General features: G+C 39.4%; 1 protein-coding gene and 1 long non-coding RNA gene across 2 annotated transcripts; one reads left to right on the top strand and one right to left on the bottom strand.

Moving 5' to 3' along the window:
- Positions 1-312: 312 nt before the first annotated feature.
- Positions 313-2,122, top strand: LOC116181248 (UDP-glucuronosyltransferase 2B2-like). Its single transcript, XM_031501550.1, has 4 exons — positions 313-1,137; positions 1,181-1,382; positions 1,432-1,651; positions 1,711-2,122. The coding sequence occupies exons 1-4, from the start codon at positions 346-348 to the stop codon at positions 1,994-1,996; spliced, it is 1,500 nt and encodes a 499-aa protein (XP_031357410.1). The 5' UTR covers positions 313-345; the 3' UTR covers positions 1,997-2,122.
- A 3,926-nt stretch (positions 2,123-6,048) lies between these two features.
- Positions 6,049-6,853, bottom strand: LOC116180803. The gene is made up of 2 exons (XR_004147163.1): positions 6,502-6,853; positions 6,049-6,456 (listed from the first exon to the last, which is right to left on the bottom strand). It is a non-coding gene; the product is annotated as an uncharacterized LOC116180803 (long non-coding RNA).
- Positions 6,854-17,968: the final 11,115 nt, after the last annotated feature.

Genomic DNA, 17,968 nt, shown 5'->3' on the forward strand with positions numbered 1-17,968 from the left:
TGTTTTAAATTTTTTTACAACTGACAGTTTTCAAGGTATGGAAGATCTAATCACGTTTCCATTACAGTCAAAATGGTTTCCCTAAAGGGAACTAATCGTATCAGGAGCACAGGGTAGATAATCGCTATTTTGCAGTATAGTGCCTTTCCCCAGGCATGCATTGAGAAGCTGCCGCATTACGCGCGTTATCCCATGGTTCATCCTCCACATTCTTGAAAATTTGCTCAGAGTCAACATAGTAAAAAAGATAAGCTCCTAATTAATATAAGATTGTGTACACGCTGGCGCTTATCTATAAAAAAATCGTAGCCTAAATTCCATTTTTGTAGTAATAAAGATCCGATAATGCTGTACGTTAACATAGTCCCGGTTCTGCTATTCTTGGCAAATTGTGATTGTGCCCGAATTCTGATCGCAATTTCGTCACCGTTCGTCGAACACCAAGTAACCTTCCAGGGACTATGGAGAGCGTTGTTGGGAAGGGGTCACGCAGTTACTCTGCTAACGACCCACTCCATGAACGATAAGAGCTACTCACACCTGCAAGAGATAGTCTGGCACGAGAGTGTTACCTTGGATAAAGTGGACCGGGAGTCTTTCATCTCGGCGTATTACAACTACGACTCGGTGCTCAAAACCCTAGATTCGGAGTTGAACCACACCAAGGTCATTGAATTACTAAACGAAGACCGAGAGTTCGACCTGGTAATTACAGAGTACCAAGCACCGGTTCTTTACGCCTTGGCCGAAGTGTACAACTGCCCCTTGATCCTGGTTTCCACTACGGACTTGAGATCGTTCATGTACTACGATCTTAACAATCCCTCTCACTCGGCGTACAATCCAGACTTCCTACTGCCTTACAAACACCCGCTCAGCTTCCTCGAACGCTTTATCAGCGCTGGAGTTCTCTTCGCGAACAAGCTTTACTACAACCTGATTGTAGCTAAACAAGAAACGGCCCTAATCCGTAAGCACTTCGGGTCCAAGTTTCCGACAGTTGAAGATCTACGAGACAGGATTAGTGTCGTTTTGGTCAACCAGAACCCGATCCTCGGACACATACGTCCTCTCATCCCGACGATTGTGTCTATTGGAGGCGCCCTAAACATTCAACCGCCGAACTTCTTACCGGAGGTAATCGCCCGCCACCTGTCAAAACATTCAATCTTTTTCTTAGGAATTCGACGCCTTCATGAGGAAAAGCCCGAGTGGAGTTATTTACGTGAATTTAGGCCCAGTTAGTTCCAGCGCGCTCCGCATCATACTGAAGTCACTTGGGGAGCTCTCGTACAATTCTATAGTGCGATATGATGGAGAAGTTAAGAGCGAGCCGGAGAATGTGCTAGTTACCCAGTCGGTCTCTCAGCAGGATGTGCTAAGTAAGATATGGAGTTGGGGTGAGCGGGGTGTATCACAGATCGGTTTCAGGGCACCCGAATATCAAGTTGTTTGTAACACATGGCGAGCTGGAAGCCGTCGAGGAAGCCGTTTATTTTAAAGTGCCGATGCTTATGCTACCGATGCATCGCGATCAAGAAGCGATGGTTCGTAGTGTGGTTCCTAGAGGAGCTGCATTGTCGTTGAACATCAACAGCTTAAAAAAAAAGAAGTTCAAGGCGGCCATGCTGGATCTCTTGGAGAATATAGAGTTGGTTACAAGCAATGACTTCTGGTAATGTTGGAGTTGTTATTACGAGTGGTTTTTAGGTATCGAAAGAAGATGATGTACTTGCATGAGTTGGTTCACGATCAGCCAGTAGGTGGCTTGGAGGTTGCTGTATGGTGGACGGACCATGTAATAAGAAACAAGGGAACAAAACACTTAAAAACCCAGGGGCAGGATATACCATTGTACCAATACCTTTACTTGGACGTCATCGGAGTTCTGCTGTTCGTCTTCTTTACGATTTTGTTTCTAATGTACCTTGCCTTGAAGGTTTCCATTTATTTGATTCGACGAGGTTTCTTCCAAAAGAAGGAGAAGGTGCAGTAATCCTAAACTGCAGCATCCACATATTAGTTGTATTACCTTTCTATTTTCCTTACCTTTAAGCTAGAGGTAGACTTTGTAGTGTTTAGCGTTTTACTGTTAATAAAAGTGCAGTTTCAAAGGAAAAAAGATTCTTAGGTTTCGCCCATTTTCCTCCTCTTCACCCCTCGCCAGTATTTCTTTCCAGCTTTCCTTTCTGATTTCCTCTTTCTCTTCATATACCCCCTTCATTATTAGGTCCTTGTACCTTCTATGAGCTCGTGTACTCTCGATTTTCTCTCTCTGTTGTTGCTCTTGTAAGTATAACTTTTTGTAAGTTCTTCCTTCATCCTTTCTCTGCTTCTCTCCTCCTTTCATCCTCCCATCCGTATCCGTTTTTGTTGTTCTCGCTATTTTATTTATTTATTTTTGAGTTGACGGGGTTTCAACCAAGGCTGCTCTACCAACCCAACCCACTATACATTTACAAATACTCATGCCCGAACCGGGATTCGAACCTGGGACCCTTATCACCACAGTCCAGTTTCAACTGAACTGCGCCACACACGGGCCTGTTGTGTTCATCCCCGTCCATGCTTCCCGACGCTATCCTTATCTTCCCCTTTTTGATTTTCTCCTCTAATATGTAATTTGGTTTGCTTACTTCCCTTACTCTTCCCTTCTTCCACTTCCGTTCTACCTCCCTTTTTCCGTCCAAATCTCATTAGCATTTAATTCCATTTCATTTTTTCCAGTATTTTAACCATTCTTTCCATCCAGCATATGCCAGAGATCATCATACCTTCCTTTTTTCCACTACGATTCCTCCACCTTGACCCTGCCTTAGTGTTTTCCAATTTATCTTATGCACCTAAATCGTAAATAAGGTTGGGCTAAGTGTCGAATTCCTGATTTATTGTCAAGAAACTTCTTCCTCCTATCCTTCCCTCCTATCCTTACCCGACTCCCGACTCTTTAATTCTCTTCTTTAAATCATTAGGTACCTATCTATTTTCCCCTGCTCCATCATTTTCCACACTTTCTCCCTTTTCGTTTAATCCACGATAAACGCCATTTCCACCCTTTTTTTCCAATACCTTTTCAACCAATCTGTGAAGTTACTACACTTGATCGTTTCTCTCCCTCTAATTCTGAATCCCATTGTGTGTCCAACACTATCGTATATATTCCCTACGCAATCGTTACGGTCGTGATGCTACACTTTCCATATGGTCTTTGTTCCCCCCCCCCCCCTTATTCTTCCGGTAGCTCTCCCTCTTGCCATATTTTGAATATTCGTTTCCTCCAACCGCCCCTTAGACACTGTCTGTGGCCAAAAATTCAACCCTATAATGTCTCATTTCATCCCTTATTCCAACAGATCTATCTTTCTCAAGTCTCTATAACTGCTGCTCGATCTCTTCTCCTGAAATTTCGTCCACCCCCTCTTTCTCCTGATTTCTTTACAGCACCTTCATGAAGTTCTCCCCTTTTCTCTGTTTATCATCTTCCAAAAGTCACTCTCTGTTTTTATTCGCTGCTCTTCTTCGTATTCTTTGTTCCTTCATCTTTTCTTCCTTACATTTTCTTTTGTACTTTCATTTTTGTTCTCTCAACTCCTTCTCCTCTATCTCTCCTTTTCTTTCTTTTGTTTTCCATCATTGTTCTGTATATGTTTCTTTCTTCGTACACTCTCAGGCCCATCATTCTTTTCTGTTATCTGTCATCTTATATTACTTTTTCCTTCATATTTTTACACATCTCCTCTACGATATCTACAGTGTTCAAAATATTTAACTCGTGTTGACACCTTGGCGAAGAAGAGGAAATTATAAGCAATCGTACCTTATCAGGACTTGGGAGGTCTTAAAATTTTTTCTAATGTGTTCTATAAACCAAAAGCTTGATACAAAGGTATTCAGGGGCCATGAAACTTTTTCAAAAACCCCCAAGTGAACACGAAGGTTTTATGCGAAATGAACATTAACTTATTCTTTTTCTCCCCGGTAAAGGAAGGGCACAATCATTTATGAAGAAATTCGTGAGAATTGATTGAATCGTCCTACACAGACTCCCAGGTGACGCGTTCTGCTTCAAAACGTTCAGCCCTTATGGATCTTTCCAAAATCAATGGTGTAGGTACCGCTACTAAGAATTTTGGGGAAGAAAGTGGTACCTACCGGGGGTTGGTCTAGCTAGGGGCTACTCCCAGTAGAACTCCCACGGAAAATAGAGGGCACGATTTTTTATGGAGAGCGTTCGGGAGATGTAACTGAATCGACCTACACATTGTGGTGTGATGTAAGGTGAAAGGGTTCTTATGGCTGAACTTTTTGAGGAGAGCATATCACTGGGAGATTGGGGGGGGGGGGGGGGGGAATACCACCAGCACACCGATGGTTTTATGATGAAATGAAACTAAACCCCTCTGTTTCTCCTGGGGCCCCTGGGGGTCTATGTATGATAAAGAAATGCATTTTATGACACAAAAAAAAACAACAAACTTGTAATGATCCTAGGGGTCCTCCAACCTGGCGCTGCAATTGTGATTTACCATACACTAAACTTACAGTTGGCAACATTGAAATAAACTATGAACAAAGCCATCTAAAGTTTTTAGTCGGAACCACGGACGCTTCGCGCCACTTTTGAATCTCGGTTGGAATCGGCTAAGGGTAAGTGGCACGATAAGTACTTCCTGATTGTTATACCCGGTATACCTTTTATTGACAAAAAACCTGGCATAACGTACAAAAAAAAATATTTAAATTAACTACAACAAAATACAAAACCGAAAAATATACAAATCAACCATCTCAAATCGTGTACCTAATAAAAATCAGGTGTCGAGTCGCATGAAATAAATCAACAAGAACGATGCACAAGAAACATCATAAATACGAGGGCTATCCAGAAAGTAACAAACGTTTTGAAATAAAAAATTAAGAAAGTGTAAGAAAAAACTTTTTATACATTTGGAAGCTACACTCTTATAGGCTATTTTTCAAAATAGTTGCCATTTATATTGAGGCACTTATCATAGCGTGGTACATAAGTGTTTCTTGAGGTTTGGCATCACTGTCCATGTGCTGTATTGCGAGCGAGGTCTTCATCGCTAGGAAGAGGTGGAAGTCGCTTAGGCGCTAAATCCAAGCTGTATGGAGGGTGTGTAGCTCCTAAATGTATATAATAAGAGATTTTCTTTATAAGTTTAAAATTTTTTATTTCAAAACGTCTGCTACTTTCTGGACAACCCACGTAGGTACATTCGATTCGAATACGATTAACATAACCAAGCTTTGTTGTGAAAATTCCCTGTTCTTCGCCGCCTGACCAGAAGGTTTGTTGTACCTATACAAAGCGAGTGTTTCGTATTTTTCCAGTACTGCGATTCCTTCAAATGTGAGGTTTGTTGCCTAACCGTAGGGGTATGTTACCATAAAGTTACACGATGCTCTCTTGGCGACAGCTCAAATGGAGATGGTCGTAACGCAAGACGCCTTAGTGCTCTCGAGATTGGTTTTCTATGGTTTTTCCTTTTCAAAAGTCGCGCGGTTGCCAGCTCTCAAAACGTGTGTATCTCAATTTGATGATGTGTACCTCACAAAAATATAATTTTAACCATCAAAAAGAGCGTTCTGTTCATTAGTATTAGATCATTACGAAACAGCTATTAAGGGATTCATCAAAAATATCAATGTATTGTGGTCTGCTGACTATAACTACATCAGAAACCTGCGATATTCTTCTCACAAATTTCTCATACACCTGTCCTAAAAATTGATCACCTTCTACTTCTCTGAAGCTCCTAATTCCTCTCAGCTGCCATAAAGTTTCTCTTCCGAAAAATAAATCCTTTTTGTAGGACACGGAATGAGGGTCTGGAAATGAAAGATTAATTCTGTGAAAGCTTTAGAGCGACTTGTGAGGAGAGCTGAAGAGAAGGGAAGGTAAGGTAAAGTAGTGGGGAGAAAAATGACCAAAAAACTTAAAAATATACATATTGGACATGGAACAACGATCTATCGTAGTCTGAGTAACTGCACACACCAAGATTCATAATTTTTCCACAGATGTAACAGTAAACAATTTTATTCACAAAAAAAAACCACATCAATACGATTCATATTCCTTGAAATACATAATGTTCCTCAATCATTAGAGTAGTGATAATGCCTACCATACAATCTCAGATTAACAATTAATCTGAGAATGCAATACTATAATAGGAGAGGGAGGGGGCACACAAATTATCCTAGCCTAGGGTCCAATGCTCGGCTAACACGCCACTAAAACTTTAACCATTAATACCATCTACAGCAAGTTGTAGGGCTGTATTCTTTGGATTAGTTTTTACAGCAAGACCTTTTCATATCCATGGGATTTGTCCCAAGCATTAAAAAAACCTTTTAGAAAGGCAACATCTGGCAAAAGGTATCCCAAACTGAGACCCATTAAATGTACAACACAGCTTCCAACCCATGCTAAAATTACAAGTTAAGATTTGAAAATGTGAACCACGTTTCTACCCGTAAACCAGCAGCAAGTATGAATGAATCGAAGGCTAGTCCTTTCACTTGTGAACTCTAATTTCAGGAACAATGCATGTTAGAGCTTTTCACGGATGGATTTAGAAGATCTTACTAAATATCCATTGTCACAGGTAACATGTTGAGTGAGTCTGGACAGAAATCACAGTATCAAACCAGCAAGACCTAACTGGGTCAATTTCTTGTGCACTAAACAATGTAAGCCATTTTGTGCTCTGGATTAGCTCAATTCCAGTTCCAGTAATGTTATATTCCTGATTTTACATTGTATAAGTGAGGTTAAGTATTTGCAATACAAAGTAGTTCACGTAGTTCTCGAGGTAGTTGAACTACCAACTCACATTTGAACTAAACACCTCGATAAAATTCCTAATTTGTTCAGGGCCGGACTAGACTTCATAAACGGCCCTCTTTTAAAAGAGGATCGTGGTGTCTTTTATATATCTTTAATGGCTTAAGTGCTAAACACTCCCGAAAGTTCTAATCAGCACGTAAACCGAGCCTCTAAAACAGGGGATTTCCGGAACGTAATTTTTTATATTAGCTTGTAAAAATGTGTTGAAAAGAGTTGTTTAGAGTGCTCTACATCCATCTTATAGAATTGCACTAATTCAACTCATATAATGTAAATAGTAGGTCCTGTAAAAGTAGTGCCTTTGAAACAGAGACGTTATAACTAGACCGCGCGTAACGTAGATTTTACTATAAACGCCTGTTGTCAAGAGAGGATAGGCAACCAACTGTTCATCGCGGGGCAGACGTACGTTCTGCAGCTTGCTTTAGCCATGTTTATTCTAAATTTTAGTAGCAAAAAAAGATAACATATAGCTGTTAACTGTTTAATCGAATTTATTGGTATTTTATTTGAACTAAATTGGTATATAACTGCCTTACTCTAGTCCTAATTTGATTTATATGTGTATTTTGGTGGTGAACACGTATGGGAAAACATACTCTTAAAACTAAAGATGTAAGTAGTAAGATATGATTATTTAGCGGATTTTGATTCAATATATGCCTATCCAAAAACCCAAATGGGCTGTAACTGTTATTTATTTTTCTTAGACTGCTGATAACCATTTTGTTTACAACGCGGTGTGGTGTGGATTGAATGAAAAACCTGAACACATTTTCAGCAATTTGGCAAATTTTTAATGCATCGCTTGATACGTGCAACAATCCTCCACGATTTTTTCTAGTTAAAAGCTTTGAATGACTCTCTGATGCGAATATCGCATCTGCACATATGGAACATTTAACAGACTTAGCTATTTTTCTTGTAACAAAACCTGAAATATACTTAGTACCAGTAAGTACTTAGTTACGTCTATACCTAATAGGCAAATAGGTATTGCCGTTGTCTTGCTGGTAAAGGATGTCGAATAATAGTTCTACGTTATTTTAAGTGAATGGGAAAGTCGAAAACGCTCGGTATTGCATTATTGTTTAACACCTTCGTAGGTACCTTTCTAAAATCGGCTTCATTCCCCGCAAATGCACTATGGTGGGAGTAAATTTTTCTCTTCGAATGGCTCTGATCCATTGGCCCTTTAAACTTTTATCCGTTGAAAATCAGCATATTATTTAAAAATTTATCGACAGAGCACATGTTGATAGGCACAAGTTAACCTAAGTTTATTGGTTTATTCTCAACAGAAATTTATCTGTTCACTAATTCGAGCTAATCACGAGAATGATTAATGAACGGAACATCTAAAATAACCGTTTATTTCATTATATTGCATATGATCTCAGCGGTTTTTGCCCCGCGGTGCATTGTGTGTTGCATACTGTGTCGACAACACCTTAGATACGTTAAGCGCAGTCTAGTTATAGCAAGTCTCTGCTTTGAAAGCTTTCTAAATAAAGGCACATATATGTATAGTCCTCTTCATACTACAATATACTGTAGCTATTAGGATGTTTAACGGATTTTAGGAACTATTTAAGAACATAGTATAAGCCGAGGTATAAGCATTCAAAAGGCCTCTAAGACCTGTTGTTTTAAGTTTTAAGGAACTGTCAGGATGAGCTTTATTGGACTTTCGATATTTAAGAGGTTGAATAAGTCACCAAAATTCTTATCTAAGGGAAATGGTTAATGGTTTTCACAGATCCTTAATACAAGGCTTCTTATAGTCCTTAAAAGTCTTGAAATTCTCTATTAGTATTTAAGTGTATTTTAACACAGCGTTAAGGCCTTTTACGACCGGCTTTGTGGTTCAGTGGTAGAGCGTTGGACTATAAATCCGGAGGTCAGGTGTTCGAACTTGCGTTGAGGTGAATTTTTCATCTGTGGCAGAGATGGGAATTACCTTAGACCTGTTTTGAGCATTCTGCTGACTACTCCGAATTAGGTTTTCCTGCAGTAATTCGTAAGGTAATAAATACCGGAGTAGTACAGAACAACTTAAGGCCTTCTGCAGAGGCACCTCTAAAAAGCATTATGTGGGTCACTCTGTATTGGGCGCAAACCTGTTGAGGGCCCAGAGCAAGAGAGGGATAATAAATAAATAAAAATTAAAAGCATCTAATTCAATTTAATGATTTTTTGAAATATTTATTTACAAGTCACAAAAGCGTTTCGAAGAAATATCTTGAAAAGCCGATAAAGGCTTTTGAAAGTTCTAAAAGACCCTTCGTAAACCTTCAAAAGGGTTCAAGGGCCTCTGTGCAATTGGAAACCTTGGAGGTTACCTCCAGGTTCTAAGGGTTTCATAAAGACTTTTATAGTCTTTAATAGACACTCGGAATTTAAGAACCCGTGAAAGTCTTGGTCTAAAGTGTTTGAAATCCGAACCTTGGGGGCCTTTAAGATCTTCAAGGAGGAAATTCTATCTGTATTTGTAAAAGTCCCCCGTTGGATTGCGCCTGCTATCGTCCTCATCCAATTAAATCGCTTCTTTCATATCCCCATTTGTTTGCACTCATCTTCGCCCCTTTAAAAGCATGATTTGGTATTCTACCAAGAACTTTTTTCAGAGCTCGCTAACAAACTAGATATTAATCCAGATTATTCCGTGTATTCCACTTCCGAATGTCACCATGCACTAAAGTTAGTAGCAAACAAGAACACCCTTGAGCTCGTATGGGTTAAAGGGCCTGCTGGAAAGAAAAACAATTAGAAAGCCCGACGCGCCTCAAAACAGATGTTTTATTGTCCAGACCTGGCTCTTACACTTACAGCTGCAGTCGCTTCCCCTTGCAGCATGCTTTGGCTTCACGTTTTAGATTACTTTAGTGTCGTTGAGGGGTGAGGACTTTAGATCAAAAAGGTGGTACAAAGGGAACGAATGGGAGGCCTCAGTACATGTGAACTTAGTCCACCCTCCTATCGTAATCCGGCATCCAGATCCATCAATATTCTCGACCAGAGGCCAGAATTACTTTTCCGTTTATTTTCCAGTCATCGGTGGCCATGTGATCATCCGGTTGGAATTACCCTAAGGCAAAACCCAATACATCTTGCAGTCTTTATCAGGTCTTGATTCTTTAGGAATCTTTAGGATCCATTAAGATATCTGACTTTAAAGGGTTTTGACCTTCTGCCAATATAGTCTTCAAAGATCCTTGACAGTTCTCAGGAAGCTTTATTTTTAGAGTTGTTAGTTTTTAATACCACAAAGCTGTAGGTTTAAGAGTTATGAGCCTTTGGGAGTTTTTACAAATTTTCATGTCCCATTCAGATCCTTAAACAGTTTTGAAGTGACTCTGAAGAGCGTTTACTAGCTGAAAGACTGATCAGAGCTTCTTAGATTAGACTGTTTCTGCTTTAAGAGCGCTTAATAGCACTTAAGTATTTTTAGAAGTCTTCACTAGTATTTAACAAACCTCGAAAGTCTTTTCGAATTTTTTTGAGACTTCACAGAATTATTAAGGGCCCTTCAAATCACTTTATTAGCTTTTAAGGGTTTTTCATGGCCTGTAAATAAGTACAAGGTTAAAAATGACTAACAAATGACTTTGAATTGGAATTGGTACGTGCACTTCAAGTACACGCACTAAGTTAGCTTTCGTTTAGCACGGTAAGTTCACGGAAAGTAGTGGTCTGTCGGGTGGTGGTAAAATATCTTACCTTAGAACCCTACCTACAGCCCTACTGAGCTCAGAAGGGTGCTGTTTCCATAAAAACTGCACGGCATTGAACATGTCCGAGACCAATTAACGTTTGGTACAGATCGAGTACCTGAGCGGTACTCCCCCCCCCCCCCCTTCTGTAACCTGACCCGCCTTTTCCCAAAAATTACCGTGTAAACTAGGACTACCACTAACAAGTGTAAACGATTTTGGGAAGAAACGTAGCACCGCGGGGTATGAAGCACTCCCCAGTGTACGATGATCCTGGGAAAATCGTAAAGGGATATTTAAGATTCCTACTTCACTTTTGCTGCAATCATATATACCTGGAGGCAGGCATTCCATACCTCCCACACCTCCCCCCGGAAAGCTAACAAATCGTATTTCCCCCAAAAGTTGCCGTGTAAACTAACACTAACACTAACTAATTTATACGTTTTTGGAAAGGAATGTAGTACCGGGATGTTTAGGGTACGACCATCCTAGGACAGTCCTAGGGAAAGGGATATTTAAGATTATATTTCTCTTTTGTTATAACTTGTAGTGTACTTACCCCCAGGTTCTACGCTAACTTCACTCTACAAGAACACGGAAATAAAGTCAACCTGGCAACGTTTAAAAATGGAAACCCGAATGACTATTCCCTCCAAAACTAAACAAGATCCCGCTTAAATTTGAAAAGTGGCACGTGATCAAACATCTAAGGCAGGATCCCCTTACGTTAGTTGTAGACAACGCTTTGACATGAAGTACAGTAGGAAAGGAAAGTAAAATAAAGCACTCAAATTGTGAAAAGTTTGTTTAATAATTATGGCAATTATTATTGGTTGTAAAAGCTCGGAAATTTAAGTCGAAATAAATTACATTGCAAAAATTAACCTTTGAAAATGGTAGTTCATCGAATAAAAATAGAAATAGGCTGGGAAAAAAAACTTACCAATAAAAAAACCAGCCGTAAAATTAATATTAAATTGTGTAGTAAAATTAAATGTTTGTAATGATGTGAATGCCTAACATAAAATTACAACATCAAAAAAAGTAGCAGGTAAACTTCAAGAGGTAACATATAGGTTAAAAACAAGTTTTGGGAATTATGGGTCAGGTAAGCAGGTACCAAAATTCTAAGAAAGGGTGAAATACACAGGATGTGACTCATTTTTGGTGCAATAAAGTCCTTTTGTTTAAAGCAAGATGGAAAATTATATGACCTTGTAGGCAAATTTAACTAAAAACAAGATATGTCATTAATCACACATAGATTCTAGACTGAAGAGCTTTGATTAGCGTAATCTCGCCCCCGCAAGTTAGGTAGCGTCGCCCCTCGTTCGGAGTTTCGAGCCTACAGTTGAAAGTCGAAGACAATCACGGAATTAGTCTTTCTGCATTGCGGTTAAATCAAGTAAATTTCAAAATAAAAGATCGAAACATACAAAAAAATATAAAATGCGGCATACAAAACTGAGACAGTCCATGTTGGGGGTGTCCTGACCGGAAATGGCTACGGTTAGAGCCACCTCTCCTTCCAACATCTTTCCTTAGGTTTATCTCACGTGTGGGATGCTTGAGTCTCGTTGAGGGGTTGGACGACTCTAGTCAGGGAGGTAGTACAAAGAGCCCGAACTTGAGACCTAGCTACGCGTGGGCACTGGATCCAGGAGCCTTAAAAGGCCTTTAAGAATTGTCAAGAGCTATTAAATGCCTTAAAAACAGTTACTATTTGAACTTTTAACGGATATTATTAATATTTAAGAGTTACCTAGCCGTTCCTTAAAGATACTCAAAACCCTTTAATAGACATTAGCCATTATAAGCCTTTAGAGCAATGAAGGATCATTTCTGAATTTTCGTCTTTAAAGGTTTTTGACGAGGGGTAAACCGCGATGGGAAATCAGTGTACACGTTTGAGGAAATCTATGGGAAATCATAGGAATTCCGGAGGAACTCCTAGGAAAGCTAAGAATTCCAAGGAATTCCATGTGTATTCAGGAGGGATTCCAAGGAAATCACAGGAACTCCGAGGAAATCAAGGGAACTCTAAAGAAATCAAAGGAACTCGTGCTGCATTTTATTATTTAATTTGGTCTTAACTAATTTTTTATTTGTTTATGGTATTTTTCTCATTTAATAATGAGTTTTTCTCATTGCAAATAGGTCTATTAAAATATAAAATAGTGTTTCGTCTAAGGTCGTGTCTTTATCCGTCCGTCCGTCCATCCGCTAACTTTGCGACGCTACTAGTTCTTAATCTTAAGAGCTATTGTTCTACTTTTTTTGCTATTTGGTTCGTTATGGTGTCGAGTCTTGTACCAAGGAAGGAATTTTTTCTGTACCGCTTACAAAAAAAGTTATTGTAAAAAAACAAAAAACCGTTTTTTACATGTTCCATAATTTTACCCTTTTGCCGTTTATTAACGATCCTAGAGATCGTTTATAATTTTGCATTGCTATCTGTCGCCCGCCGGTTGGTCTCTCCGTCTGTTCCTTTGTCTGTCTGTCCATCTATCTGTCCGTGTGAACGATAACTTTGTTTAGAAATGTTCGATCGCTTTTACATCTCCGTGAGTTATGAACTGAATTGCATGAAATTCAATATGGGCATAGATTTATCCAAAAGGCAATGCCAAAAGTTGAATCGAATCAAATTCAAAATTCACAGTGCCCTTTTCGCATCTCGACCATAAACCGAATTGCAAACTTTTTTACTTATAAAAGTATTTGAATGAAATTTGATACATAGGCACTTGGAATAAAGGAAAATCAAACCCCAATTTCAAAATTTGGTTTTGCGCATGCGCAGTGCCAACTTTTTTATTTATGGAAGAATTTAAACGAAATTTGATACATAGGCAATTGGGATAAAGGAAAATCAAACGCCAATTTCAAAATTTGGTTTTGCGCATGCGCAGTGCCAACTTTTTTATTTATGGAAGAATTTAAATGAAATTTGATACTTAGGCGCTTGGAACAAAGGAAAATCTAACATTAGTTTTAAAATTTAGGTTTGCGCATGCGCAGTTCCAACTTTTTTATTTAGAAAAGCATTGAAATGAAATTCTTCTCATAAACTGAAATTGAAGTAGCACGTCAAAAATGGATTGCCCATGTGCAACGCTATCTTTCATGTTTGTGGCCGGATTTTTACGATTTTAACAGAAGTTGCATCTTACAAATGGGAAATGAATGCAAGTGGAAATGCGCTTTATGTAAATCGTTTACGATTACTTTTTAACTTGACATTTGACACTTTTATATTTTTTTTATGGTTTTACCTCGGGTTTTACTTACCAGGAAATTGTTAAATCAACGGAATAACAATGAAATAATTAAAAAACTTTAAAAAATCAGAGGAACTCACAGGAACTTCAAAAGAAAATCGAGGGAACTCCAAGGAAATCAGAGGTATTTCGTGGAAGTTGGAGGAACTCGGAGGAAATCAGGGAAACTCCGAAGAAATCAAATGAACTCTGAAGAACTCGAAGGAACTCAGAGGAAATCTAATATTTATAGGAAATCAGTGTACAAAATTTGGGTTGCGGTTTACCCCTCGGTTTTTGAGTACCAAAAGGGCATTCATTTTACGAACGAAGTTTTGAAAAACCAAGAAACATTAAGAGATCAATCTAAAACTCATCTTTCGCTGCTTCTCCTTTATTCAACCCTTAGTTCTGCCTTTCATATGTTGGCAACTTTTGCAACAAATCGTTTATGTACTCCATCAAAATGTCACTACACCGAGGAATCCGAAGACAACTAATTTATGCATAGGCATGTAGGTACACCTTTTGCAACGTTGCAACTACTTTGTACTGTTTGTATGTGCTTATGACGACATCTTCAAAATGAAGTGGACCACCTATAGACCCTTGTGGCACTCCCAATTGTATTACATTTGCCCGATTCCGCAAACATTTTCCGCGAACCGGTTGCGAACAGATGTGTCCGTGTAAGAAAGAAATAAAGCGAAATTACATGCATCAGCGAGTCACCACGCCAATTAGCTGCATAATCGCCAAGGCGATTAATTAAATAACAGTAATAGAATTCCCTTGCATTTTTTCTCGTTCCTTTTCATTATCGTCGCCTTGAAACTTATTAACAATTAACGGACGATTATCACGAAACATAAAGCTCGAGTGGGTTTGTTAGCAAAGCGATTCTAAAGATTCATCAATTACTTGTCCATTAGTTTGTATTCAGATGCCTTCCGGTCTTAATTACCGAGAGAAGTGAAAGACCTTCGCATTTCGAAGGTTGTTGTATTATAATTAAAATGTTCCAGTGATTTGAATATTTACGGAAAAAGAGTTATGGATTATCAATCAAGGTTTACCTCTTATATTTTGCATGCGTGGGCATGTCCGTGTTATTATAATTAGTTTCTTAATGAAAGTAAAATTTTGTGATTTAAACTAATTTAATTGAAAATTCCTTTTACTTCGCTATTTTCGTAAAGGTGCTCTCGCGATTGTTGGGCCGTGAAATTCTACAATGCCCAATTAGAAGGACAATTTTTCTTTCTTCTGTTTTAAAATTAACCCCAACCCCTCCGTTGCTCGAAATGCTCTCCTGGATGAAATTATGAAAACGTCGGTGGCTTCGCTGTCTTACTCAGTTAGTTTAATTAAGCACTGAAAATATTGAGGATGAACCGTAGAATATGCATCAAAACTTTTTACTGCTTTACTTGATCGATGACATTTAAAAATAAAGAATGAGGAAACACTATAGAATATAGCTTTATTTAACTGTACCAAAATAATCAAGCAGCCTGAAATGACTTGCAATCAAGTCAAGTGGAACGACTTGAAACTCAAGACTTAAACTACTTGACTAATGTTTTGTTGTATATCCTGTAGCTGATATTTGGAGATAGATCCCACTTGCTCCCGAACGCACTCCTATGAAGAGACACTTCGCTTTGAGTGCTTGTTACCTCCTTTCCCCCCACCTTCGTCTTGGAGAATAGTGTGAACGTCACCCTGGTAAAGTCCACGTAGGGTCTATGATTGGAAGTTGCCCCCATCTTGTCCCAGGAAGTTACAATCAGAGATAGTGCCTTGGGTTCCTCCTTCCTGTCTACCACACGCCAATATTGCTGGTTGTAACTCCAGCGTTTTCGGTTCCGATACTTTTAAGGATCTTCTCCGGTTCTACTTGAGTTCCGGGGATCCAGACGTGTACGCTTCCTGGTTTTGAGCGGTTCTCATCAAGAAGCTACTCTCGCTAGATCCAACCTTAACTCGGTCTGGGCATGTGATCAACCGCGCTCCCCCTCGGCGACACTCCGTGAATTTTAGAGCAAAGAGCGTAAGAGGAAAGCGCGGGGCCTTAAGAGCTTTAGAAAGCGTAGTCAGAAACGTTTTAGAAGGCGCCTAAGGGAAAAGGGCGTGGCCAGAAAAGTTTTACAAGGCGCTTTAAAGAAGAGGGCGTGCGGCTGGAAAGGCTTTAAGAGGCGTCTAAGGAAGAGTATGTAGTCAAAAAGGCTTTAGAAAGCGCCTAAGAGAAAAGGGCGTGACCGGTAAAGCTTTAGAAGACGCCTAAGAGAAGAGGGGCGTGGCTGTAAAAGTTTCTGGTAGCGCCTAAGTGGAAAGGGCGTGACCATAAAATCTTTAGAAGGCTTAGTTAAAAAAGCTTTAGAAGACACCTAAAAAAGGGCGTGGCCAAAAAAGTTTTATAAGGTGCCTTAGAGAAGAGGGCGTGACTAGAAATTCTTTACGTGGCGTCGAAGGAAGAGGTCGCAGCCAAAAAAGCTTAAAAAGGCGCATAAGAGAAAGGAGCGAGGCTAAAAAGGCGTCGAAGAAAGAAAACATGGCCAGGAAAGCTTTAAAAGGCACATTAGAGAAAAGGGCGTATCCAGAAAAAGGCGCCGGTAAAGCTTTACAAGATGCCTAAGAGAAGAGGGTGTGGCATTAAAAGCTTTTGAAAGAGCCAAAGTGGAGAGGGTTCGGCCAGAAAGCTTTAGAAGGCGTCTACAAAATTAGGGCGTGGCCAGACAGGCTTTAAAAGGCGCCTAAGACAAGACCGTCCCAAGTGATAGAGGTACTCCTCAAATGGTTCACCAAGGCCGTACCGTACTCATCTATCACTTTTTTTACACGACACTGTGTTCACGATGTAACGCAGCTCTCACAGGATATATAGTATACCTATGAGGAAACTGAAGTTAGGTTAATGGGTTAGTGAGGTTAGGTTAGGTGCTAAGTTAGGTTAGGTGGAAATCTTTCGATCAGGGAGAATATAAGATGTGCGAGGAGATTGAGGTTAGGATAAAATTACATTATGAGGTTAGGTTAGAGTGATGTAAGGTTAGGTGGAAATTTGTATCAGTCGAGAATGGTAATGTGCGAGGGATTGAGTTGGATAATAGTAGTGAGGTGGTTAGAGTGCTAGTTTAGGTCGATAAGAAATCTGTATCAGGAAGATATTAATGTGAGGGAATTTGAGCGGTTAAGATAATTATGAGTGAGGTTGGTTGAGTTGTAGTTAGTGATAAGGACGTCTTGTAATCAGGGTAATATAATGTGGAGGAGTTTGACGGTAAGATAAAATATGGTGTAGGTTAGGTTAGAGTGTAGTTAGGTTATAGGTAAAAAAATCCTGTATCAGGGGAACATATGGCGAGGAGGATGAACTGTTAGGATTGGAATGCTAGTTGAGGTTAGATAGAGGATGGTAAGGTTAGTGGGAAATCTTGTATCAGGAGAATGTAATATGCGAGGAGATTGAAGGTTAGGATAAAATAGTAGTGAGGTTTGGCTAGAGTGCTAGTTAGGTTCGATAAGAAATTTTGTATCAGGAGAATATAATGTGGGAGGAAATTGACGGTTAACATAAAATATTAGTGAGGTTAGGTTAGAGTGCTAGTTAGGTTAGGTGGAAATTTTGTATCAGGAGAATATAATGTGCGAGGAGGTTGAAGGTTAGGATAAAATATTAGTGAGGTTAGGTTAGAGTTGTAGTTAGGTTAGATAAGACGTCTTGTATCAGGAGAATATATTGTGGGAGGAGATTGACGGTTAAGATAAAATATTAGTGAGGTTAGGTTAGAGTTGTAGTAAGGTTAGGTAAAAAATCCTGTATCAGGAGAATATAATGTGCGAGGAGGTTGAATGTAAGGATTAAATGCTAGTGAGGTTAGGTTAGAGTGATAGTAAGGTTAGGTGGGAAATCTTGTATTAGGAGAATATAATGTACGAGTAGATTGAAGGTTAGGATACAATATTAGCGAGGTTAGGTTAGAGTGCTAGTTAGGTTAGGTGAGAAATCTTGTATCAGGTAAACAGGCGCGGATCTAGGGTGGGGGGGGTCACAGGGGGCCGGTGACCCCCCCGTCCATATAAAAAATTTACATCATTTTCCCCGATTGGGG

The sequence above is a fragment of the Photinus pyralis genome, unplaced genomic scaffold (assembly GCF_008802855.1).
Source record: "Photinus pyralis isolate 1611_PpyrPB1 unplaced genomic scaffold, Ppyr1.3 Ppyr1.4_LG9, whole genome shotgun sequence".
Classification (NCBI taxonomy): domain Eukaryota; kingdom Metazoa; phylum Arthropoda; class Insecta; order Coleoptera; family Lampyridae; genus Photinus; species Photinus pyralis.